Source organism: Dipodomys spectabilis, unplaced genomic scaffold (assembly GCF_019054845.1).
Source record: "Dipodomys spectabilis isolate Male_0828 unplaced genomic scaffold, ASM1905484v1 ptg000207l, whole genome shotgun sequence".
Classification (NCBI taxonomy): domain Eukaryota; kingdom Metazoa; phylum Chordata; class Mammalia; order Rodentia; family Heteromyidae; genus Dipodomys; species Dipodomys spectabilis.
Window position 1 is genome coordinate 9647252 of NW_024870884.1, and position 26953 is coordinate 9674204.

The following is a 26953-nucleotide window of genomic DNA, read 5'->3' on the forward strand; positions in this document are numbered from 1 at the left end:
AAGCAGAAAGAAGCAGCTCAGGGGCAGTGCCCAGGCCCTGAGATCAAGCCCCAGGACTGACAATAATAACTAGAACAAAAAAGGGTTTGGAGGCATGGCTCAAGCAGTATAGTGCGTATCTAGCAGAATTCAATCCCCAGTACCTGTAAAAACAAAACAAGAGGAAAAAAAAATGTGGCAACTGAGAATAGAAAATAACAAAATGAGAAAGATTATAAATTTATCCAATATAAATTTATCAGCTTATATTACCTTTTTTTGTGTGTGTGTGCCGTGCCAGTCCTGGGGCTTGAGCTCAGGGATTGGGCACTGTCCCTGATTTTTTTTTTTTTTTTTTTTTTGCCGGTTGTGGACCTGAACTCTGGGACTGGGCGCTGTCCCTCAGCTCTTTGAGCTCTTCAGCTCAAAGCCAGCGCTCTACCACTTGAAACACAGCGCCACTTCCGGCTTTTTCTGTTTATGTGGTGCTGAGGAATCCAACCCAGGGCCTCATGCATGCAAGGCAAGCACTCTACCACTGAGCCACCTTCCCAGCCTCTGTCCCTGAGCTTTTTGTTATTTATTTTTATTTATTTAGTTTTTGGTGGTTGTGGGGCTTGAACTCTGGGCCTAATCGCTTTTTGCTCAAGGCTAGTGCTCTACCATTTTTAGCCACTGCTTCTAGTTTTCTGGTGATTAATTGGAGGCTAGAGTTTCATGGATTTTTCCTGTCCAGACTGGCTTTGAACCACAATCCTCAGAGCTCAGCCTCCTAGTAGCTAGGATTATAGGCATGAGCCACCAGCACCCAGCATCCCTGAGCTTTTTCTACCACTTGAGCTAAAACTCAAGAGTCTCATGGACTTTCCTACCCTAGTTGGCTTTGAACCATGATCCTCAGAAATCAGCCTCCTGAGTAGTTAGGATTACAGGCATGAGCCACAGGTACCTGGCTATATTAACTTTGATGTGTAAAAACCTATCGATATAATTACAGTTATACCGACAAAGGCAAGTCTTAGGAATTTTAAACAGAAATCAAGACAGTAGCTAAAACTGGCAATGTGTTGTAATCACTTTAAGCACTAAAAATAGATTTTATAATGCTTAGGAGGAAAAATAGATTAATCACTTGTCTACAAAATTGAAAATATGTATGAAGTACAACTTCTAATTTTGTTTATATAAATTAGTTTTTGCTTGTTTTTTAAGTTCACTTAATGTGAAAAGATAATTTGTACTTATCACTTTGGGACCTGCCTAAAAGCCTTTAGTTACTGTTATATAATAACATACTACTTTATAGTAGCTCAGTATAACTTTTAGTACTCTAAAAAATGATTACCCTTGGGCACATGTCTATAATCCCAGCTGTTTAGGAGGCTGAGATGGTAAGATTGCTTGAGTGCAAGAATTCTAGGCTTGAGTGTGCTATACCAGTCAGGTGTCCTGACTGAGTTTGGCACAAACTTGATGACTTCCAAGGAGCCGAGGACCACCAGATTGCCTAAGGAAGGGTAAACTAGCCCAAAACAGAGCTGGTCAAAAGTTCTATATTGTTCAGTAGTGGGATGATGCCTGCAAAGACTCACTCCAGCCACACAGCAAGACCCTTCTTTGCACACTTCACACACACACACCAAAAACCACCAAAAACCAAAAATGATTACCAGCAGTGCCAAACACTTTGTTCCCTAGCTTTAGCTTATTTTTCCCCCACTTTAATACTCTTGGAAGTAGTTTCATAATGGCACTTAATAGGACTAACCATTGTTAAATAGTTGTAGCCAAATCTTTTTTTTAAACTATGGTTGTTTGGTAATTTTGAAATTATCAATGTAACAGGCAAAAAAATTAACGTTCTAGCTGTCATGCATGTATGTGTGTATGCTAGGTGGATGTGTGTGTATTCTTGGTATTGAACTCAACTCTGCATATGTTCTACCGTTGAGCTAGACCATCTGTTACCAGCCCCAGGTGTTGTGGTATTTATTTGTTTATTTATGGCAAACACTTGGGGTTGAGGTGAAGGTCTCACATTTGCTAGGTAGATGCTCTACTACTTGAATCATTTTTGCTACTTTGTAGATAGGGTCTTGTATTTATGCCTAGGCTGATCTAGACCAGGATCCTCCTATTTATGATCTTCCCACTTAGGTTCCCTGTGTAGCTGGGGGACAGTGCCTAACTAGGGCTTGTTTGAGATGGCATTTCACCAACTTTTTCCTGGGTTGTCCTCAAACACCAATGCTCCCATTCTCTTGACTCCTCTGAGTAGTTGGGATTATAGGTGTGAGCCACAATGCTTGGCCCAGTATTCTGCTTTAACTGGAGTAGAGGACTGCATTTTTGTTTTTGGATGTTACCAGGTTTGAATGCAGGGCTCACTTGTCTAATTTACTGAGCTGGCACTCCTCCAGCTCATTTTTTTTTTTTTTTTCTGTTTTTTGGGGGGAGATGGGATTACTGAGGATTTTTCTTTGGGCTGGCTTTGAATCTTGATCCTCTGCATCTCAGCCTCTATGAGCTACTAGCACTCGGGGCTGTTTTTGTGTGTGTGTGTGTATTTTTTAAACTATATGTTTATCTTTTGAATTGCTTGTCTTGTTTTTCACCTTTTTTGCTTGTTTCTTTTGTGCTGGTCCTAGGACTTGATTCTGGGCCTGAGAGCTAGCTGTCCCTGAGCTTTTTCGCTCAAGGCTACCACTCTACCACTTGAGCTACAGCTACACTTCAGATTTGGTGGTTTAGCGGAGATAAGAGTAGCAACAGACTTCCTTGGCGAGGCTGGCTTCACACTGCGATTCTATCCCAGCCTCCTGAGTAGCTAGGATTACAGGCGTGAGCCACCAGCACCTAGCTTGTTTTTCACCATTGGGTTTTTTTTTTCTTTCTTTCTTTCTTCCTTTTTTTTTTTTTGTCACTTTGAGTGCTTTTCCATACTGATTTGTAGAAATGTTATAGCACTTTAGAGTGCTTTTACTGGAATTCCAACCTCCATTAATGCTAGGAAGTATTATAGTCTTTTCTCAGTTACACTCATACTAATACCTAAAAGAAAATTGTGCTAGGCCTTAAAACTAGAAAATTTAAACTGAGGAATCAAAACTTGGGAAGTTACTAAGAACTGATATTGCACTCAGAACTATGTATAAATGATAGTTGTGCTTGTTACCGACTTTTGTAGCCAAATGATGAATTATTTCTATACTTTCGTTGTTTTAGTCTAGGTCTATGTATATCTGGAGCAGGGTTTACATCAGCAACTTGGTCTAAGGGTCATCTAGTAGAACGTGGCCTGCACAAGGTCTCTGTCATATGTTCTGTTTTTCTTTACAGCCCTTAAAAAAATGTGAAAACGCAGCCTTTTGCCTTATCTCTGACATAATAAAGATGAAATATAAGTGCTTGTTAACGTTATGCCTAGTACATACTAAAGGTATATTAAGTAGTAACTGATAGCATCACTAATCACAATTCTCTCAGGTAAGTAAGGGTTGGCTGGCAAACTATTAAAAAAGGCTGCTGCTTCCTTTCTGATGTTTTAAAGTCATGCATAATCTTTCCAAATGTGGACCATTCTTAATTTGATTGTGAGTCATTATTTACTTAGATAAATAATTATATATAAATGGTGCAAATCATTGTCTTTTTTGGTGTTCTTGGGGTTTGAACTTGGGGCCTCATGCATGCTAGGCATATGCTTTCACTTAAGCCATTTTCCCTGTTCTTTTTGCTTTAGGGTTTTTGTTTTTGTTTTTGTTTTTTGTTGGTCGTGGGGCTTGAACTCTGGGCCTGGGCACTATCCCTGAGCTCTTCAGTCAAGGCTAGCTTTGTCCTATAATGCTAGAGCTGAGAGAAGACAGAAACCATGTGACAGACTGTATAGACCCTGAAGCCTAAAATATTTACTATATTGTAGCCCTATATGGAAAAACCCACAGATTAAATGAAGTTGAATTTGTCAAGTAGCTAACCTTAAGTATTGGTAAGTCAAGAGACTGAAGTCTATTCAGTATCTATTTAGTGTAGTTTTGTGAAATGGATGAAACACTACAAGAATTCATAACATTCCTCTGTTTCCTTTTTTCCCCGGGGCAGGGGCAGTGCTGTGGATAGTTCTTCCTGCATGTATGGCAAGTGCTGTACCACTGAGCTCTATCTCTGTCCCTCACTTCTTTTAATAGCATAAAGAATCTAAGTGCTAGGTTGTTTTTTGTTGTTGTTTTGGTCAACTCTTTTACTACCTTCTTCTGTTCTATAAACTCTAAAACCTTGATGAATCATTTTAGTTCTTAGTGGCTGTAATTACACCCATTTTCAAATTGCTAGGGATTTGAGGAACGAAATAGGCAGCACCATTGTTTTTGGATGGAAATTATACTAGATAATTTTGAGTTCTGAGCTTTGACTGTATTGGTCACTTATGGCCAATTACCTGATTATTCCCAGGTTTTCAGACACAGATGTGTGGAATTAGGCTTTTTTGTTTTGAAGCTTTGTTCTCAGAAGAATGGTTGATTCCTTTAAAAAGCTGTATTGAAATCTGAGATAGCCTGTCTTAAGTACAGGTAGCATCACAATTAAACCATACTCTAAATGTGAACTGTATCCCATACCTTTGGTTTTCAGCAACTTCTCAGATTAAGAGTCTGTTTTAAGAGTAGTGTGTATTAAAACAGTCCTTGGCTGGGAATGTAGCTTAGTGGTAGAGTGCTTGTCCTGCATGCGTAAGGCCCTGGGTTGGATTCCTCAGTACAATATGGAAAAAAAGCTGGAAGTGGCACTGTGGCTCAAGTGGTAGAGTGCTAGCATTGAGTAAAATAAGCTTAGGTACAGCACCCAGACCCTTAGTTCAAGCCCAAGGACTGGCCAAAAAAAAAAAAAAAACCCCAAACCTTTCAGATAATAAATTCCTTAGCTTGAATATATTTAAATATAGCAATTTAGACACAACCTACTTCATCTGAAAGAAAACGGAGAGTTAAGGTTCAAATCATTTAGCTTCTCAAATATAACATGAAGGTTTATAAAATAAGAATTCTTCAAAAATACCCTCAGTATCATGAATTATAGAGATCCTATTTATCTGTTGTACCTCTTTTAAACAGTGTTTAAAATGTTCTATAGCTAAGTATCCTGGGTAGGAGACATTCAGTATAGTATAGTATAAACTATACTATATTACAACTCAGTAGCATTTCAAAACCTAAATGTTGACTTCATTAAGCTCTTTTGCTGCTTGCTATACACATTGTTCTGTTTCTTAATATGCAGAGAGGAGTTTTATTATTTTTTTTAATTTTTAATTTTTTTATTTTTGGGTCCAGTTGTGGGGCCTGAACTCTGGGCCTAGGTGCTGTCCCTCAGCTCTTCAGCTCAAGGCTAGCACTCTACCACTTGAGCCACAGCACCACTTCCGGCTTTTTTTTTTTTTTTGCTTATTTGGTGCTGAGGAATCGAACCCAGGGCCTCAGGCATGCAAGCACTCTACCACTGAGCCACCTTCCCAGCCCAGGAGTTTGTTTTTAATACACATTTGAATGTAAGGCAACATTTTTGGGTTTTTGTGTAATAAATTTTAAGGATCATATGGATATGTACATGTAATTGTAATTAGCCAAGTAAGTTTTGCCAAGAAAGTGTCTATTTGGATAGCAAAAGTACTTTTTAAATTTAAGGTATTAAATTAACTAAAAGCAAGCTCAAAAATATTTTTGTGTAAAAAAGTGAACATTGCCCCATCTCTATGTAGTTCATATATATTCTTCCTGACTTGTTTATATGGACATACCTTTATGTATGTGCACATAGTTTTCATTTTTCTTTAGTAACAGAAACAAACTACACATGTTGGTGACTAAGATTTTTTTCATTTAGGTCATGGACGTTTTCAGAACATCTAGCTTTCATTTTAATGGCTGCGTATTTAATATTATTGATGTACAACCTGTTCCCTACTGAGGGCCATATGGTTGTATCTAGTTTTTTTGCTAGTATTTTGATGGGTTAGAGCCTGTAATAAATGGTAAGGAAGTAAGTAGATAATAAAGAAAAAGTAAGAAGAAACTTCCTTTGCCAGTCACTTACTAAATGAAATTAAATAAAAACACTTGTCAAAAGTTGGGAGGACCAAAATTGATACATTTTCTCTGATCTTTTTGCCATGTGTATATCTGAATTCTTTGTTTTTAAAGAAGAAACAGCATTGAAGCATTATTTGGGGGGAAAAACACACACACAAAATCCAGCAACTCAGCATTCATGAGCAACTCTATACTATCCCAGTATGTGCCTGTGCAGTGGAAGGAAAACAATTTTGGTAAGGAATTAAAACTTTAGCTTTAAACTTCCAACAGGTTGATATTTATAATGAATGATGAATCAAAAAATTTTTTTAATCTTACGTTGACAGCCTTTTTTTTCTTTTTAGTTTAAAAAGTCACCATTCTTTTGATACTTGTAAATTTATTGTAAAGTTTTCTTTTTTCCTTAAAGAAAAATCTGAACTTGCAGCCAACAAAAATTAGATATCCTAGGTATTGCTTCTGTTAAAACGTTAACATTTACTAGATAAATTTATGGGTCACTTTCATCCTTTTCTTAAAGGAACCAAGTTCACTAATTGCTGAGTTTTGTAGATGTTGTAGAAACAATCTTTAGGTGTGTGTTGTATCTATCTCTAGAGGCTTTAAGGTGGTGCTCATGCATTTTAAGATTACATGGGGGTTGTTATTGGAAACTTTGTTAAACCTAAGCAGGATGTATGTTATATCATTAATATAAATTTTTTTCTACCTTTTACATTATGTAGGAAATATATCCTGGACAATTCCAACCATCTCTCTGTCACAAATTCATAGCCTTGTCAGATAAAGAAGGAAAACTACTTCGCAACTATACACAGAATATAGATACCTTGGAACAGGTTGCAGGAATCCAAAGGATAATTCAGTGTCATGGTTAGTAAATTTCAAAATGGCTTTCTGTATTTTTTTTTTTTTTTTTTTTTTTGGGTCCGGTTGTGGGGCCTAAACTCTGGGCCTGGGCACTGTCCCTCAGCTTTTCAGCTCAAGGCTAGTAGTACTCTACCACTTAAGCCACAGCGCCACTTCCGGCTTTTTTTTCTTTCTGCTTATGTGGTGCTGAGGAATCGAACCCAGGGCCTCATGCATGCAAGGCAAGTGGTCTACCACTGAGCTACCTTCCCCGCCCTGTAATTTAGTTTTACAGGATTATTAGAAAGCAGGCTATCCATTAATAATGAGATGGCATTATTATCAAATATTAATCTTAACCTGTATAGCCCAAAAGAATGCAAAAACAAAATAAAAATGACCTTGATGCTTGAATTATACAAAACATCAAATATTAATGTACTTTTGGGCTGGGAAGGTGGCTCAATGTTAGAGTGCTTGCTTTGTATGCATGAGTCCCTGGGTTCTATTCCTCAGCACCACATAACTAGAAAAGCTGGAAGTGGCTCAAAGCCAGCCCTAGCAGGAAACTTCGTTGAGACTCTTATCTCCAGTTAAGTTAACCATTAGAAAACTGAAAGTGGTGCTGTGGCTCAAGTGGTAGAGTGTACACCATGAGCTGAAGAGCTCAGGGACAGTGCCCAGGCCCAGAATTCAAGCCCCAGGACTGACCAAAAAAGAAAAAAAAGGTTTTAATTCTGTCAAGTTTCCTAAAATTCTCTAATCTCTCTTGTGTCAAACTAATCTTTATGTTCAAGAAACAGATGGTCTTTTAATAAAACATATTTTGGTTGCTTTTAGGTTCCTTTGCAACAGCATCTTGCCTGATTTGTAAATACAAAGTTGACTGTGAAGCTGTACGAGGAGATATTTTTAATCAGGTGATTTATGTATTTATATTTTAGTATTTGTCTCTGGTCTGTCTCTTCTTTTGTCTCTAAATCCTTTTAAAAAAGAATCCACAAGACTCTTAACAGTATCACTGGAAATTCTGGTGAAATAGAAGAAGCTTTGATACTCTTAATCAAACTTGAGTGGTGATCCATACTTATAATCACAACCTTTTGGATCTGAAACAGAAGGATAAAGTCTGAAGCTGTGGACAGTGCATTTACTAACACTGTATAAAGAATACAGAGCCATTTATTATGTAGAAAATCAACTCAAGCCAGGCCCTGGTGGCTCATACCTGTAATCCTAGGTACTCAGGAGGCTGAGATCTGAGGATCACTATTCAAAGCCAGCTCAAGGCAGAATATTCCATGAGACTCATCTCTTAACCACCAAAAAGCTGGAAGTGTAACTGGCAGATCACTGGCCTTGACTAAGAAAGCTCAGAGACAGTGTCCACGACCAGCAGCAAAAAAAAAAAAAAAAAGTTCTTGGTAAAGGTCTTTCTTGTTTGTTACTCCTGAAAACTTGTGCCTTTAGGAACTGAGCAGCACAATAGTTTTTTTTTTTTTTTCAATTTTTTATTGTAAAGATACTATACAGAGGGTTACAGTTACATGAGTAAGGTAATGAGTACACTTCCTATTGAGCATTGTTACCCCCTCCATTGTTTTCCCCCTACTATCTCTTCCCTCCCTACCTTCCCCGGGGTTCTTTTTTTTGTGTGTGTGATTAAGTGATTACATAATTTCCCAAATTTCAGTATTGTGGAATAATGATGCTCATTTAGTCACAAGTTCATTCTAACTTCCTTGGAGCAAATTGTCTATCACGGTCTATAACATATAACGGTGTACACATATACACCATACATGTGATCAGCAGCATGGGGATATTTAGTAGTGGTTCAACCAGATGAGCGGGAGTTCTTTGTTTCTTAAGTCCTGTTAATTTTGTCGTATCACCTAGCATTTTGGATTTAACATCCACTTATCAGGGAGATCATGTACTGTTTGTCTCTTTGCTCTTAGCTTACCTCGCTCAACATGATTTCTTCTAGCTCCATCCATTTCCCTGCAAATGCCATTATTTTGTCATTTCTAATGGCTGCATAATACTCCATTGTGTATAGATACCACAATTTTTGGATCCATTCATCTGTGGTGGAGCATCTGAGTTGTTTCCATATCCTAGCTATTGTGAACAGTGCAGCATAATAGTTTAAAAGTCTAATTGTTAAGTCATGTACTTGTATGATAGACTTGCTTTGAACCATGTTTATCAGTTTCAGCCTCCTGAGTAGCTAAGATTATAGGCATGAGCCACTAGCACCTGGCTTTTGAGTATTTTGAAGTAAAAAAATGAAAATGGAAGTATTTTGTATATATGGTCAAAAAAATGCAGTAATAGAACATAGAAGGTAAGTTTTTGGTATTTTGCTGCATAGTTAATAAGACATAATTAGATGATGGACTCGTGACTGTCAAATCTACTTCTACATCTATAAACAATATCATAGTATTTCATTGAACGTTATGTCAGTAAATTTGAAATGTTATTGACATTTAAGTTGTGTTGTTCCCCTGTTTACAGCTTTTGTTTTCTGTGGTAATTCTGAAATGCATTCTTCAGCTGTATGAAATGATTACTTCTAACATGGGCTTCCCTTTATGTCCAACGAATATCTGCAACATGTAGGTAGTTCCTCGATGTCCTAGGTGTCCAGCTGATGAACCACTTGCTATCATGAAACCGGAGATTGTCTTTTTTGGTGAAAATTTACCAGAACAGTTTCACAGAGCTATGAAGTATGACAAAGATGAAGTTGATCTTCTCATTGTTATTGGGTCTTCCCTAAAAGTAAGACCAGTAGCACTAATTCCAAGTAAGTTGGTAATGGTTTTGGGGGAGCATTTCTGCATATAATGCCATAGGTTGTTACTGATCTTAATGTTTGTAGTGAAGAACTAAACTTTATTTTTTAAGTGATTTTTTTTTATTTGAAAAAAGGACATTTTTGTCAAGATGGAGTCAAAGATAACTAATTTTATTAGAATGAAATTTATAAGAGGGTTTTATTGTGACAGTTATAATATGCATATATGTACTTTATCAAACTCAGCCTTATCCATATATTTTTGGTAGGTTTCTTTATATGTGTATTTTATAATATCACCTTCCCATCACCCTCAACTAAAGCTTTTTAATGTACTATGATTTAATGTGGCAGAGATTAGCTCTGATTAATTTACATAAACTTAATGTACTTTTGATCTTAATATGTTTATAGTGGTGTTGGATTTTGTTTTTGTTTTTGTCAGTTTAAATGTGTATGGCTTGTTAGCTGGGCACTGGTGCCTCATGCCTGTAATCCTAGGTAAAAAGTTTAAAAAGTGGAGCTGTGGTTCAAGTGGTAGTGCCAGCTTTGAGTGAAAAAGCCAAGCAAGAGCGTGAGGCCTTCAGTTGAAGCCTTAGTGATGGCACCAAAAAGAAAAGTTATACCCTATCAGAAGTGTAATCCACTTGTACAAGATAGTAATGTAGTAGTCATTTATTCTGTTATAGAAAAGTTTGTGTTTGGATCTACCTCACCAAGGACATTTGTGTGTGAAAATGCTTATGTGGCTGGGCACTGGGTGTGTCTCATACCTGTAATCCTAGCTACTCAGGAGGCTGAAGTCTGTGAGGATCAGTTTGATGCTACCCCTGGCAGGCTTGGGCAGTAAAGTCTGTGGGATTTTACCAATAAACTACCACAAAAATCCAGAAGTGGGGCTGTGGCTCAAGTAGTAGAGTGCTAGCATTGAGCAAAAAGGATTAGGAATAAGTGTCCAGGCCCTAAATTCAAGCCCCAGGTCCAGCCCGCAAGCATACACATGCTTATGTGTAATTTGAAGCCAGAATAATTTTGGCATGTTTTCATACTACCTTCTTCCTCATTATTTCAGGTGTGTCCTTTGAGAGAAACACCATCAATCAAATAGCCAGTTGAAATAGTTGGGAGAAACATAATCAAAGTCTCCAGGCTACCTTTGGTAGCCTTTTAGCAATTAATTTGGTAATCCCTAAATAACTGCGAAATCCTACTTTACAAGATTAGAAATTAAAAACTGGGAGTGAAGGGGTAATGTTTTCTAAAAAGAAATGTAGTCATACCTGACTTACATAAATGGTAACCTCATGTTATATCATGATCCTTTATGATACATTTTTAAAAAAAGACAAGAAATTATTTGTAATTATCTGAAGCATGAAAATCTAGTATGCAAGCCTATTTATTCCAGTGCTGAGGATTAAATTCAGAACCTCATACATGCTGAGCTACACCACATGAACCATGTACTTAAGCCATTTTGTGTTTTGTTTTTGAGACAGTGTCTCAAATTCCTGATGAGGACTCCTGCTTTAATTCCCAAGTAGTTGGGATTATAAGCTCATACCACTGGGTGTAATATGTTAGCATGATAGGCAAAAATCATTTTGAAAATCTAAAACTCTGTGTACTAGACTGACACTTGCACTCCTTGTTATTTTTTTTCTCTATCATTTTCAGCCACATTTCCACTTTCGGCTTTTTGCTGGTTATAAGTCTCAAATATTTGACCAGGCTGGCTTTAAACATTGGTCTTCAGATCTCAGCCCCCTGATTAACTAGGATTACAGGTGTGAGCTACTAGCACCTGGTTGAAATGTAAGGTGATGGTATAGATTTATAGGACTGTTAATCACAGACTGCAATAGTACTGAATGGTAACTTAACATTAATGTTCTATCCTCAACTCAAATATTGTGGGAAATTTTCTTCTCTCTAGAGAAGAAAACAGTTAATTCTGAGGGGTTAGGTTTTTTTTTTTTTCTTTCTGAGGGATTAGGTTTTAATCAAACTTACTGGAGGGTGTCTTTATTGGCATAGTGCATTTGTTGTGGTCTTATTAGCATTTTCTTTTTCTAACACTTGCTTTTCACCTTGTTTTTAGGTTCCATACCCCATGAAGTGCCTCAGATATTAATTAATAGGGAACCATTGCCTCATCTGCATTTTGATGTAGAGCTTCTTGGAGACTGTGATGTCATAATTAATGAATTGTGTCATAGGTTAGGTGGTGAATATGCCAAACTTTGCTGTAACCCTGTAAAACTTTCAGAAATTACTGAAAAACCTCCACGAACACAAAAAGAGTTGGTTAATTTCTTAGAGTTACCACCAACACCACTTCATATTTCAGAAGAGTCGAGCTCACCTGAAAGAACTTCACCACCAGTTTCTAAAGTAATTGTTACAGCAACTAAGAGTAAAGTTGATGATTTAGTCATATCTGAATCAAAAAGTTGTATGGAAGAAAAACCACAATTAGTACAGACTTCTATTAGGAACAATGAGAGTATTACTGTGGAAAATTCGGATTTAAAGGATGTCGGTTCTAGTACTGAAGAGAAAAATGATATAACTTCAGTTGCTGAAACGGTGAGAAAGTGTTGGCCCAATAGACTCCCAAAGGAACAGATCAGTAAGCGGCTTGATGGTAAGAAATTCTATTGATCCATTTGACAGTACAGTTATTTTAACAAAACGAAATAAGTATTTTGGGGCAATTAGCTGACTTAAGAGGGAGAGTGCACACACATCAACCCCAGGGCTTCATGCATATTAACTAGACAAGGGTTGTAACCATTAACTATTGCTGTCCCCCACCCCCAGGTTGTCAACTGGTAAGTAGTAGTAAGAGATTTAAATCTGATTTATCTTAAATAATAGAGAAGTATTTACTTTTATTGGTTAGCTATGTTGTCTTTCTGCTAGAGTATGGGAAGATAAATATTAAGTTGAGAATAGGTTTTACATTGCATGTTGTGCCATTGTCTGATGAGAATTATGGCTAAGATTTGGGTGCTATAAGCTACCTCTCATGAGATACAAACATAGCTCTCTGAGAACAGGCCCAGAGAGGTTAAACTCTGTAAGGTAACAATTAGGAAGTGGAAGAACCAAATTCATTTCCTCAGAGGCTTAACCATTGTGCAATTTTTCCCTGATAATAAGACTGACATGGGGCTGGGAAGGTGGCTCAGTGGTAGAGCACTGGCCTTGCATGCCTGAGGCACTGGGTTCAATTCCTCAGCACCACATAAGCAAAAAAAAAGAAAAAAAGCCGGAAGTGGCGCTGTGGCTCAGGTGGTAGAGCGCTAGCCTTGAGCTGAAGAGCTGAGGGACAGCGCCCAGGCTCAGAGTTCAGGCCCCACGACCGGACCCAAAAACAAAACAAAAAAAACTGACATATATACTGTTTGGACATATGCAGGTCACCTGCCACTGTGGGGAAGAGAAGTGAGACTCCATATCCAAAATAACTAGCAAAGCAGGGGTCAAGTGTTAGAGGGCCAGCCACGAGCCAAGCAATGGTGCAAATCCCTAAGTTAAATCAGTCCCCTATACTGGCACCAAAAAACAAAAGTCTGTCAGTATTAAAAAAGGTGAAATAGCCTTTTGCTTTTTGGAAATTGATGTTTTAAGTCAAAATAGTATATGTGGGCAGAATCCTAATTTTGTCAATGGAAAGAAAATGTCCTGTTTAACTGTTTTGGATAACTTAAAACATTGTGTCATTCTACTTAACCATACTTGGTGTAAAACTCTTCAGACTTTAGATGAATGTGTACAAAATGTTCCATTCATTTGCTGTAAAGACATTTTAGTTCAGTTGATTTTTTCCCTACAAAGGTACTATTCTAAATTTTGGAGACAAAATGATCTCATGTTTGCATAACATAAAAATAAGCTGATCAACTCATTATTTTAGTGGATGCTGTTGAAACAGATCAAAGTACTGTGTTTTAAACAGAACACCCGAACAATAGGTTCTACTCATAAGATTGGGTTTAGAAAGCTTTCTAAAAAACCTAACTTTCTAAACAATAATGAGTTTTGAATAGATGATATTCTTTTATTTGCAGATGTAGTTTTGTTCAATATCTTTAACAAGCATTATCACTGTCTCTGGAAACAGAGCAAACTTAGAGTTAGTCTGTTCTATATCATTCATAGGTTTATTCTACTATGAGTAGAATTTTTACCTTAGGTATGTTGTGCCTCTGCTCTGAAACAAGCAACAAATGGTCACTGCCTCAAGTATTTAACCCTTCAGGTACAGGCACCAGAATCAGATGTCTCAACTTCTTCTGGGTCAAAATTAGTTAATCTGTAAATTGGGAATAAAATCACATACCTGATACGATTGTGCAGATTTTTAAAAATACATAAGCTAGGAGTTACATACTGGCAAATCCCAGAACTCAGGAAGTGGAGATAGGATTACAAATTTCAGGCCAGTGTGGGCTGCATACATCTCAAAAAGACAGTATAACATTTACAGAGAATAAAATTGTTAAAACCTTGTGATCACATTTCATTAGCCACTTACCACCTCTACTTGTACTTTCTATGACATTGTGCAAAAAGGAAGAAATGGAAACATAAATTTTACCCCCACCCCCCACAATCCTAGGGCTTGAACTCAAGGCCTGGACACTGTCCCCGAGCTTTTGCTCAAGACTAGTACTCTACACCATTTGAGCCAAGCACTACTTCTGGCCTTTTCTGTTTATGTGGAGAAGCAAACCCAGAGCTTCATGCATGCTGGGCAAGCACTCTACTACTAAGCAACTTACTCAATTCTGGAGAGGAGGGCAGAGCCAAGTACAACATTTTTTAGTAGTAGAGGCCAGAACAATAGAAAAGTGTAAGACAGTCATATGCTGAGACCCCTTAAAAAAAACTGGGTACACATAATATGGGCTGGGAAGGTGGCTCAGTGATAGAGCGCTTGCCTTGCATGCCTGAGGCCCTGGGTTCGATTCCTCAGCACCTCGTAAGCAAAAAAAAAAAAAAAAGCCGGAAGTGGCGCTGTGGCTGAAGTGGTAGAGCGCTAGTCTTGAGCTGAAGAGCTGAGGGACAGCGCCCAGGCCCAGAGTTCAGGCCCCATGACCGGACCCCGCCTCCCCCAAAAAAATCACATAGTATTTTCTATTAGAAATGGATTTTAAGTATTTTAACTCCGTGTTGCAACTGCAAATTAATACTAGTGTCTTAGGAAACAGAATACTTTTTTTTTTTTTTTTGGTCCATCATGGGGCTTGAACTCTGGACCTGGGTGCTGTCTCAGCTCTTCAGCTGAAGGCTAGCACTCTACCACTTGAGCCACAGCGCCACTTCCATGAAAACAGAATACTCAATACTCTTTTCTTAGAAAACTAAGTGGCTTTCAGTGTAATAGATTGTGAACTCAATTTTATGGATTCAGGTCAGAATTGTTACATGGAGGGTTTCACTGAGAACTTGGGTAATGGTACAGTCTAAAAAACTGACCTAAGTAGCTGGGCAGTGGTAGCTTATGCCTATAATCCTAGCTACTCAAGAGGCTGGGCAGCAAAGTCCAGTTAAATTACAGAAAAAGCCAGAAGTGGTGATGTGGCTCAAGTGGTAGAGTGCTTGCCTTGGCAAAAGTAGCTCAGGGACAGTGCCCAGGCCCAAAGTTCAAGCCTCAGGACACCGCCCCCCCCCTCCAAAAAACAAAAAACAAAAACAAAAAAACTGCTAAGTGGTAATGTGTGCCGAAATAAGCTTTTCTGATCTGAGCCTAATAAATTCTAAGTGTAATGTTTTTTTTCTTACATGCTCATGACATCCCCACCCTCTTGACATCCACTGACAGTTTATATTTGTAATAGGGAGAAAAAAAGTTAATGAAAAGTTTATTTATAAAAGCATGTGATCAAAGTATATGTCATCCTAGCACTTAGCAGGCTTTTGAGGCAGGAGGATGGTCGAGTTGAAGGCCAGTTTGAGGTGCCTAAGACCCTGTCTAAAGAGGGCTAGGGGAGCAGTATGTGTTTTCAGTTGCACTTAATATGAACTGGGTATCTAATGTAGGCTAGACTGAATACTACACTTAACCATAAACATTTTTTTTTTAAATTAGCTGGGTGCTGATAGTCCAGGCCTATACCTAGTTATTTGGGAGACACAGACTCCATTTCCAGTTAGCCAGCAAAAACCAAAGGAGAAGCTCAAGTGGTAGAGTGCCAGCTGTGAGCAAGGAGCTAAGTCACAAACCTAAGGTCCTTGAGCTCAAACCCACTTTTAACATTTAAATATGAACCTCTACATTTTTTGGGGGGGGGGGGTGTCGGTCGTGGGGCTTGAACTCTGGGCCTGAGCACTGTCCCTGTGCTCTTCAGCTCAAGGTGAGCGCTCTACCGCTTGAGCCACAGCGCCACTTCGTTTTCTAGTGGTTTATTGGAGATAAGAGTCTCATAGACTTTCCTGCCCAGGCTAGCTTTGAACCGCAATCCTCAGATCTCAGCCTCCTGAGTAGCTAGGATTACAGGCGTGAGCCACTGGCACCTAGCTGAACCTCTACATGTTTTCCTGGACTTTATAACTTAGAGAGTTGTATAATTTTCTAGATGGGAAAACAGACTTGGAGATGCTTGTTCACAAAACTCGAAAGGGGTAGAACTAAGATTTGACTAACAGACTATTGAAAAACAAAACCCAGGGCTGGGAAGGTGGCTCAGTGGGAGAGCGCTTGCCTTGCATGCATGAGGCCCTGGATTCGATTCCTCAGCACCACATAAGCAAAAAGAAAAAAGCCAATAGTGGCGCTGTGGCTCAAGTGGTATAGTGCTAGCCTTAAGCTGAAGAGCTGAGGGACAGCGCCCAGGCCCAGAGTTCAGGCCCCACGACCGGACCTCCCCCCCCCCCCAAAAAAACCCCCTAAACTTACAAAAGCAATAGCTTCCAGTGGTAGTTAAAAAATCAAGACCTTTAGTTGACTCTAATCAGTGTTCAGTTCAGTATCAGGAAACTGAAAGTAACTAGTGTTTATTGCTTTTTCAGGTAATCAGTATTTGTTTTTACCACCAAATCGCTACATTTTCCATGGGGCTGAGGTGTATTCAGACTCTGAAGATGATATCCTATCCTCTAGTTCATGCGGCAGTAACAGTGATAGTGGTACATGCCAGAGTCCAAGTTTAGAAGAACATATGGAAGATGAAAGTGAGATTGAGGAATTCTACAATGGCTTGGAAGATGATGCTGATATCCCAGAGCGAGATGGAGGAGCTGGATTCGGGGTTGATGGAAATGACCAAGAGCCAGTTAATGAAGCTATATCAATGAAACAGGAAGCACCAGATACGAGCTATCCATCAAACAAATCATAATGTAATTGGTCCAGGTACAGGAATTGCTCCACCAGCATTAGGAATTTCAGCATGTCAAAAATGAATGTTTACTTGTGAACTCAGTAGAGCAAGGAAACCAGAAAGGTGTAATATGTATAGACTGATAAAATAGATCTTTTTCCCATGGGTAATTTTTTAACCATTATTTCTGTTCTTGTACACTCAACACTAACACTTTTTAAAGAAAAGGTACTAAGTATCTTTAATCAGCTGTTGGTCAAAACTTTCTTTTAAAGGTTTGTATGATACATCTGTATGTATATATAGTTTTTGGTTTTGCCTAGTGAGTTTAAACATTTAAAAGTTTTCAAAAAGCCATTGGAATGCTAATGTAAAGGGAACAGCTTATCTAGACCAAAGAATGGTATTTTCACTTTTCTTTGTAACATTGAATGGTTTGAAGTCCTTGAACTTTTTGATTTACACACTGGCATCTTCCAAAACTTGTGGCAGCTAACTTTTTTAAGACAAAAAAAATGATACGAAATGTGATGAGAACGAAGTCAGCAATGTGTGGGAAAGCACCTGGTGTAATACTTGGTGCTCAAAAGTATTGTATTTATTATTCAAATGAAAATGGCTTTTGTACTTCCTAAGGACATGTAGTAATGTCTATATTGGCTCATAAAACTAGCCTGATAAGCAAATAAATGCTTTGGAAATGTTTCAGTTGCTTTAGAAACAATAGTGCCTGCATTGATCCCCTTAGTTCTGAGTGTTTGCCATTGTTGTTTAAATACCTATCACTGTGGTAGAGCTTGCATTGATCCTTTTTCAGAGTATTAAACTGCCAAGGTGTGAATATGCAAAGCCTTTTTGAATCTATAATGGTACTTCTACTGGGGGAGTGTGTAATATTTTGGACTGCTTGTTTTTCCATTAACGAGGAGAGCAACAGTTCCCTGATTACAGTTCCAAAGTAATAACTCAGCCAGAAAGTACATGTCTCCTATGGGGAGGACTTGGTGAAATGGAATGAATACCAAACAGCTAGCCTAGTATTATGAAGATGAACATTGATTGTAATAGCAGAATAGTTTATGAAACTAGCTAGCTCCTATAAGGTATCTTTATTTAAAAGCTTAGCCTGCCTTAAATAGAGATAATTTTTCTCAACTGCACAAGCTTTTAGCCTTTTGAAGTTCATACCTGCAAACTTACATAGTAAGTGCTTAACAGACCCATTTTTTTGAGCATTACTCCCAAATTATGAAGTATTCCTGTTGGTTTAATATTTATTAAAAAGGGGGTTGAAATTCAGCTGTTCTTTTTGCTTAATACCCAAATAGGACCATTATTGCCAGAGAAAAACTCTTACTGAATGGTCATTTCCATACCTGAAAGACATCTCAAACTGAGTTTATTTGGCTACACTAAAGAATGCAGTATATTTAGTTTTCCATTTGCATGGTGTGTTTGTGCTATAGATGATATTTTAAATTGAGAAATTTGTTTTAAATTATTTTTACAGTGAAGACTGTTTTCAGCTCTTTTATATTGTACATAGTCTTTTATGTAATCTACTGGCATATGTTTTGTAGACTGTTTAATGACTGGATATACTTCCTCCAACTTTTGAAATACAAAACCAGTGTTTTATACTTGTACACTGTTTTAAAGTCTATTAAAACTGTTATTTGACTTTTTTTTCTGTTAACTTGTATAAATTTGTCCAGCTTTTGGGTTTCATCATTCCACAGTTAAGTTAAAACAAACAGCTGAACCAGGCCCAGTACCTGCAAGCCGATAGCAAGCTCAAATCAAGTTACGGTATCAGCAGAGACAAGGAGTAATAGTCCTCTCCCTTGGGAGTGCCTGTCAAATGACTATTAATAATAACTTAAAGTACCTACAGCCCGAGCCTCACCTAAGTGACACAGGGGATGACTTGTACAAAAATAAAAAAGCAACAGAAAACATTCAAGAGTCAGGTGTTGGTGATTCATGACTCAGAAGGCTGAGATCTGAGGATCACGGTTCCAAGCCAGTCCAGGCAGAAAAGTCTATGAGACTCTTCAATAAACTACTCAGAAAAAGCCAGAAGTGGTGCTGTGGCCTAAGTGGTAGTGCACTAGCCTTGAATACAAATAGGCTCAGGGATAATATCCAGGCCCAAAAGTTCAAGCCCCAGGATTGGAAGGGGGTGGAAAGGTAATACAGGTGATTTGCTCAGATTTGAGCAAAAGCTTATAATGGAATTGGGGGAGAGCTCAACCTGGCTAAAGGAAGCAGATAAAACTACCACTACCACAAGTAGTTTTCAATTGCTAAAGTACATAAGAACTATAGATGAGCTGGCCAAGAACAAGGATATACTGTCCTTGTGAAAATTGCCACTTTGTGCTACACATACTACCACACAAAGACATTCCTAATAAAGTAGTACAAGAATTCATTTTGCTTAATCTGAGATAGTCTTGTTAAAAAGCCCATGCTAACCTTTGAACTGCTAGTCATCCTTTGCCTCTGGCCCTAGGATTACATGCCTGTGTGACAACAAAAATCTGTAATCCTAGAAAAAAATTTACCCCTTTGCTATTGCTCAGCTGGGCACAGGTGGCTGAGATCTGAAGATTGGGGTGGCTTGAAGCCAGCCAGGGCTGCAGTCTATGAGCCTCTTCCAATTAACCAGTAAAAAGCCAGAAAGTGGTGGAATGCTAATCGAGCAAAAAAAGCTCAGGGACAGCAATCAGGTCCCAAGTTCAAGCCCCAGAACTCCCCCCCCCCCCCCGCCCCCCCCGCCCCAACAAAAAAAATCACTGGGATGCTTAATTTGCCTCAAATATCTGGAGGTTCAAGTTTAGCCAACCCAATAACCATAGTTTCTATAATAGCAGACTCAGTATTTTTTCACTTGCTACTCTGATCCACAAAGCAGGAGGGTCTTCTTAAATGACAAGCCAGGAAATGGTGGCTCATGCCTATAATCCTAGCTATTTAGGAGGCTAAAACCTGGAGGATCACAGTTTGATGCCAATTCAGGCAGACAAAAACTGGTGAGATTCTATTTATATCCAGCAAAAATGTGGACCAAAGGCAAGAATTACCACCTGAATTATCAACCTACAAATCAACTGAAAACAATGAGACCTTGAATTTAAACCCTGGTACCAGCACAACACACACACATACACACACACACACACACACACTTGAAATATTTTCACTGGTATTTTTTTGCTGCCATATAGTCTTGTCATTAATGCTACAATGTTAGTCTATAGTAACCGGGGGAAGAAGTATCACTTACCTCAATAATTAAGCCTTGTATGGTAAGCTATTATGTCCTCATTAAAATACCTGGTCATGGAATTCTCATTTCAAAGTGGCTGCTGTTTCACAGATCAACTTCATACATAACAAAGATTACTAATGAAAAAAAGTCCCTGACACATATAGGTGTTTTTATTGTCATCTGAAGTATCACCACCCACAAAGCATAGACAGAAATAGTATAACTATATGCATGGAAGAATGCTCCTACAAGGAAAATTACCTTAAATGAAAATGCTATTTTAATGGATTTCTGTAAAATACAACCATGATTCAATAGTTGCTTTAAAAACTACTGAAAAGTACAGGTCAACAATCGCCATCTCCAAGCCCTTGGACTTATCTGCATTTTGGAAGTAAGCTTTTGAGAATATCCTAAAATATTAGTATCACACCAGATGGGTCATAAGTCCATTTAGTGAATATCAGCAATGTCTTCAATAATTCATATTTTGCTACAAAATAAAAAATAAAATTTGAAATTGCAGATATATACCTCTATAAAATGTAAATTTATAAGGGAATGAAGATATAATCCAAAATTTAAAAAACTTTCCCTGAGGTAACCCCCTTCTTAAAGAGTCTTGGAATCTTAGGAGAACCACTGAAAGTTCAAATATTAAACCAATAAATCTTTATTATTCAAACAGTTTTCACGGCATATTTTTATAAATTTAAAAAATAAATATTTGTATTATAGCAGAAAGTCACACGGATTGCATCAACTGACTTGTACAATGTAATGACATGAGATAAACTAAGCATCAGCACCATAAAACTGTTAAAATTCAAGGAAATAGTTCTTAAGCACTGAAAATTTTGACTACATACAACCTGCACCATCAATAGTTTAGAAGCTATAACTCAGTGATTGGTTCTCATAGCGGCCATGTTTCTATTTCTGGCAACTGTAGAGAATGTTCTTCCATTACTAAATAATCAAGAAGCTTCCTGATAACCTCCCATCTATGAGTATGTCAGGATTCACAAGAGAACCATAAATTACTTAATATCCCTATCTGTAATTTAGGATTGCACAGATATTTGTTCTAGCAAAAATGCAAAGACTGTTTCCACCATGCTTCTTTTTTCCTTTTTATAGAATCTCAGAGTAAAGATTTAAATCATAATTTTTAATCCTTAAATTCAGTTCAGCTCAATTACAACCATAGAAACTGTACTGGTATCAGAACATAATAACTATTTTATTACAAAACTTACTATTTACAAAATGGAAAAATAATTAAATGACTATTGCAGGCCAAAGTTAAAGGTTTCTCACCCAGTGATTGAAGAAAAATTAAGCAACATTTCCATGCACTCACACATCAGATCATTTCTGAAATATGCAAACTCTTAAAATTCATGTTAGTAAAACTTTAATGTATTCACAATACTTGTATGTTTATGTGGGAGATGGGAGAATTCCACGGTTCTGTACAGTAAATTTAGTATTAACAGTTTGTGTTCATATTCCTTTAATATTTTTTGGCTTCCATGAGTACTCATAGCACTGGACATTTCACAGGGAAGAATTATAATAGTACCTTTGTCACTTTGCTGAATTCATCACAACCAGAAAAACACAAGTAGTTTAATGCTTTTGCACTAAACTGAATAGTTTCATCTCTGAAGTTATATTAAACTGAAGCCTTCATTGTGATCAATAGCTTGGATCAGTTTAGAGCGTAGAGTTTCTTTTTCTGTGTATTTTGGAAGATCTAGAAGATTAAAACAGGTATGGGAAACCGGGAGATAGTCCTCACCGCCTCCTGTTGACTGGATGACTAGTTTCAGGCTCTTCATACCGAGAATCGGAATGCGATCACTACCTGTCAGAAATACTGCCAACAAGAAAATCATTTAAGAGTGGCAACTAATATTCAGTAGTCACTGTAGTATAGTCTCACATGAAAATCTGCTCTAAGGTAGGAATAATGGAAGACAAGTTTTTTGAGACACATACTAATTACGCTTTTGCAAACTACCTCTTAAATGTTAGTATCAGCACAAAGAAGTGGCCCACCAAGTCAAACTGCAATTAGAACTCAGATTATTTATTTTTAGCAAGGACTCAAACTCCTGCCTGAACTCCTTAGTGCTGGGATTACCATCACCAGGCCTGCCATAAAATTCAGATGTGACAGATAAACACAAAAGACCCAAAAACTGTTTTCCACAGAAACTGCCAAAGTTTTGGTGCTAAAACAAATTTTTAAAAAATGACGACAGAAAATAGCTACATTCCAAAAATCTTAGGAATTCTAAAAAAGATTCTACAATTATAGTTTATATAACAAATTTGTAAGATCCAAAGCTGTTTTGGAGGCCTACTAAATTTAGTTGCTGAAATATTCTCATATTCAAACACATGCTAATGATACAGATAAGTGCTTTAAAAATTAGCTTAAAAACAGGACTTTGTTGTATATTATATAATCAAATCTACAACTTATTCTATAACAATTAAATTCCTACAATAAAATATCGGTTAGAAATACTTACACAGAAATTGTTTTTTCTTTTCCAAAGGTAATTCATGGAATACTTCCCAAAAAATTTTTATCGTAGGATGTTCTGCCCAATACTCCCCTTTGTATTCTGTATTCTAAAAACAATATAATCTTTCATTAGTATTAAGGAATATTAATTTTGTCTGGTAAACTGGCTTTCTTAGCCTATAAAGCTACCATGGTCTAAGAGTTTGGAAACCTGTGGAATGCAGTTTATGTAGTATTTCCTCGACATTTTGAAATTTAAAGCTCTTAGTTTCCAGAAGAAAAGATGTACAAATGACCACACCTGTCTCATCACTTCAAGAACATGATGGGGGGGGGGGGGGGGGGGTCAGTATTATCAATATTTGAATGATAACTGAAATTACTAAAATGTTAGAGGAATATTAAAAGTTCAATACAGAATTAGCTATAATCATAAAATTTTCTTTTGCTGTTTTCATGAACAGAGCCAACTGTTTTGTAAACATGTAACTAAATGCTACCTCTATGACAGTCAATTTCCAGAATGGTTCCTCTAAGCCCTCCTGTCCTTGTTAGTCTTCTCCCATGAAGAATGGGCCTCAACTGTGTTATCACTATGATTTGTGCATCTGCAGAATGTATAATTTCTGGAAGATCATAAATAAAACACCTATATGAGCTTTAGCTGCTATTTCATGGAGACACTCATGAAGCCTCTTGGCAACAGCTATGTGGGCAAAGAAAATATCCTCATTCAAGCCTTAGGGGACTGCAGTAGTAACAAACATCTTGACTACACCATCAGAGAACTCAAGCCAACGATACCTAGCTAAAAGAGCCACTCTTGAATTCTTGGCCCACAAAAATTGTGTGAGACAATGATATTTTTATGCTACTAGTAGCAATATACTTCCCTCCAAAATATTTTTCACATAGTGAATCATTTATTGACATCAACTCAAGCTTGACCTTAACTTTCAATTCTTAGAATCAGAGATGCTTCTAGTATCAGGGTTTTTGGAGAAACTGTTCCCTTATGAATTCACAACCCTTATCTTCATATATTGACTTATTCAACAATTATGTAATGAGGTTTAGTCCAAGTTTTTGGCACCAGGACAAAGTTTAGAGAACAAAGTCCTCCTTACTTACCTCATGGAATTTTACAGTCCAGCAGGAGGCTTTCCAGATTCAACTGCTAAGGATATCATTAGCCTTATATACCAATTCACTAAACTCTTACCCTCCTTTGTGATCATCACAATTCTATTAAGAGTAATTCAAGACTGTAATGTTCAATAGTATTCTACAGAACTATGGATGTCCCACAGTTTATTCATCTACCAAAACACAACTGGTTGTTTCCAGTCTTGTGCTCAATGGCAGGGATGATTTTTGTTTTCGTTTTTGTTTTCTTTAAAATCCAGTGCCAGGGATTAAACTCAGTGTTCTGAATATTTGAGGAAGGTGTTCTAGCACTGAGCCACATACAGCTCTTATGAAAGACTTTTTCTTTCTTTTTTTTTTTTTGGGGGGGGGGGGGGGTCCGGTCGTGGGGCCTGAACTCTGGGCCTGGGCGCTGTCCCTCAGCTCTTCAGCTCAAGGCTAGCACGCTACCACTTGAGCCATAGCACCACTTCCGGCTTTTTTTTTCTGCTTATGTGGTGCTGAGGACTCGAACCCAGGGCTCATGCATGCAAGACAAGCACTCTTATCACTGAGCCACCTTCTTAGCCCTTATGAAAGACTTTTTGTGCCAGTTCTGAGTCTACAACTCAGGGCCTAAGGGTTTTTCCCTGAAGTTTTGTACTCAAAGCTAACAGTCTACAACTTGAGCCACATCTCCACTTCCAACTTTTTGGTGGTTAATTAGAGATAATAGCCTAATGGATTATTCTGATCTTCAGACCTCAGCTTCCTGAATAGCTAGGATTACAGAAGGGAGCCAACAAACACCTTGGTAAATATTGTAATAATTTGAACTTGTTTACATAAGGATTTTCCTAGGATGGAGGCCAATGAAAAGCCATTTAGTTTTGGCTGGGGATTCCATTCAGCCCAGGTCACATACCACCACTAATATAATCAAATACAAAAATACAGTTGAAGCTCATTCAGTATGGAATAAAAAAAGTGTTCATTATAAAAGGACAGTAAATTTCACAAAAAAGGAAAAAAAAATCACATAAAAAGGCCAAGACTTCCATCAATAAGCCATATGTCTCATAAGCTGCTCACTCTAGCTGAGCTTTCTTGTTCATAGGTGGTAATCTACTACTTAAGCCACATCTGCAGCCTGGCTTTTTTTTCTGGTAAACTGGAGATACAGAGTCTTGAAGACTTCTGCCCATACTGGCCTTAAACTTTGATCCTCCAGGCTTCATCCTTCTGAGCAGCTATGATTATGGAGGTATAAGCCACAAGTACCCAGCCATATTTTTCTTTTTATTTAATATCAAACATTTGTTTTCCCCTACCTTTTCCAGTTCCTTCCAATCATAATTTGTATTTCCAATAACCATTGCTTGTAGTTCATTAGGTTGGAAGAGTAGAAGAACTTTTCCTCCACAGACCTTATGAAAGCCAGCATGAAAAGCATCAAATAAGGAAGCTACTGATTTATTGAATATGTAATCCACATAAGCATCAACAAATTCCTGCCTAGAAATAAAAAAAGACGCATGTATAAGTTACAAATCCAGTAGACTTTCGGGTGGCTCTTGCATTTCCTGCTACTTTTCTACAAAACAGAAAAAAAAATGGATAGAGTTAAAAGGACAAAGTCATGATAGAGAAACCCATTATTCCTCCCACATTATAGGGAAAAAGTCAGGTATTGGTGGCTCATGTCTAGAATCCTAGTTACTCAGGAGGCTTCAATCTAAGGATCAAGGGTCAAAGCTAGCCCAGGCAAAAAGTCTACCAGACTCTTATCACTAAAACCAGCAAAAGCACCAAGTGTGGGATGGGATGTGGCTCAGTGGTAGAGTGCTTGCCTTGCATGCATGAAGCTCTGGGTTCGATTCTTCAGTACTACCTACACAGAAAAAGCCAAAAATGGCGCTGTGGCTCAAGTGGTAGAGCACTAGCCTTGAGCAAAAGAAGCTGAAGGACAGTGCCTAGGTGCTGACTTCAAGCCCCAGGACTGGCCAAAAAAAAAAAAAAAAAAAAAGCCCAAATCGGAATTGTGGTTCAAGTGATAGAGTACCAGCCATAAGCAAAAATGCCAAGTGAGAGCATGATGCCCTGAATTTAAGACTCACTACCATCACCAGCCTATAATCCTAGCTATTTAGTAAGCTAAGATCAAGGATGAAAGTTTGAGACAAGTCAGTACAGATAAATTCTGACTAGTGATATGACTGAAGTGGTGGCGTCAGCCTAACAAGAGTGAAATCCCTGAGTTCAAACCACGGTATAACAACAGTCATCAGGAATTTTCATTTAGTATTTACAATGATTCTTAGGCTATCCCCAATTAAAAACAAATATATATCATTTCCTAATGGGCAGACTGAGACACTGGCTATCAAAATAATTTGTGGGTGTGGCAGTGCTGGGGCTTGAGTCTCATGCTCTTCCTTGTCTTTTTCGCTCAAAGCTGGGGCTCTACCATCTGAGCCATACCTCCAATTCTGGCTTTTTACTGGTTAATTGGTGATCAGTCTCGCAGACTTTTCTGCCTGGGCTGGCTTTATCTGCAGTTCTCAGTTCTCAGCCTCCTCAGTAGTTAGGCTTAGAATTAATGAACTACTAGGGCTGGGAAGGTGGCTCAGTGGTAGAGCTCTTGCCTTGCATGCATGAGGCCCTGGGTTCGATTCCTCAGCACCACATAAGACAAAAGCCGGAAGTGGCGCTGTGGCTCAAGTGGTAGAGTGCTAGCCTTGAGCTGAAGAGCTGAGGGACAGCGCCCAGGCCCAGAGTTCAGGCCCCACGACCAGACCCCTCCAAAAAAAAAATTAATGAACTAGTGAAAATTTTTATTATTCAACTCAAATGTATCACTAAAGACTAATCTGCTACAAACAGTGGGTAATTTAAAAAAAAAAAAAGAGCTTTGAGGTTCAGCCATTTTTCCTTGGGTTCCAAGGAATCTAAACAACAATA

General features: G+C 38.0%; 2 protein-coding genes across 7 annotated transcripts in view; one reads left to right on the forward strand and one right to left on the reverse strand.

The window, feature by feature from the left end:
- Sirt1 (sirtuin 1) overlaps positions 1-18739 on the forward strand; it is a 29824-nt gene extending 11085 nt beyond the window's left edge. Inside the window, exons 1-6 of one of the 2 annotated variants that reach the window (XM_042696401.1) lie at positions 6186-6301; positions 6794-6941; positions 7758-7837; positions 9546-9732; positions 11825-12370; positions 16744-18739. In XM_042696401.1, coding sequence (XP_042552335.1) covers positions 6269-6301; positions 6794-6941; positions 7758-7837; positions 9546-9732; positions 11825-12370; positions 16744-17072 — 1323 coding nt within the window. In that variant the 5' untranslated portion in view covers positions 6186-6268 and the 3' untranslated portion in view covers positions 17073-18739. Of the gene's footprint in view, positions 1-6185; positions 6302-6793; positions 6942-7757; positions 7838-9545; positions 9733-11824; positions 12371-16743 lie in introns of those variants that run through there. The other variant, XM_042696400.1, reaches the window with a different exon arrangement.
- Positions 18740-20587: 1848 nt separating this feature from the next.
- Positions 20588-26953, reverse strand: part of Herc4 (HECT and RLD domain containing E3 ubiquitin protein ligase 4) — a 102060-nt gene continuing 95694 nt past the window's right edge. For all 5 annotated transcript variants that reach the window (XM_042696326.1, XM_042696328.1, XM_042696327.1 and 2 more), the window contains 3 exons: positions 25324-25507; positions 22872-22974; positions 20588-22210 (listed from right to left, as the gene is read on the reverse strand). In XM_042696326.1, coding sequence (XP_042552260.1) covers positions 22002-22210; positions 22872-22974; positions 25324-25507 — 496 coding nt within the window. In that variant the 3' untranslated portion in view covers positions 20588-22001. The remainder of the gene's footprint in view (positions 22211-22871; positions 22975-25323; positions 25508-26953) is intronic.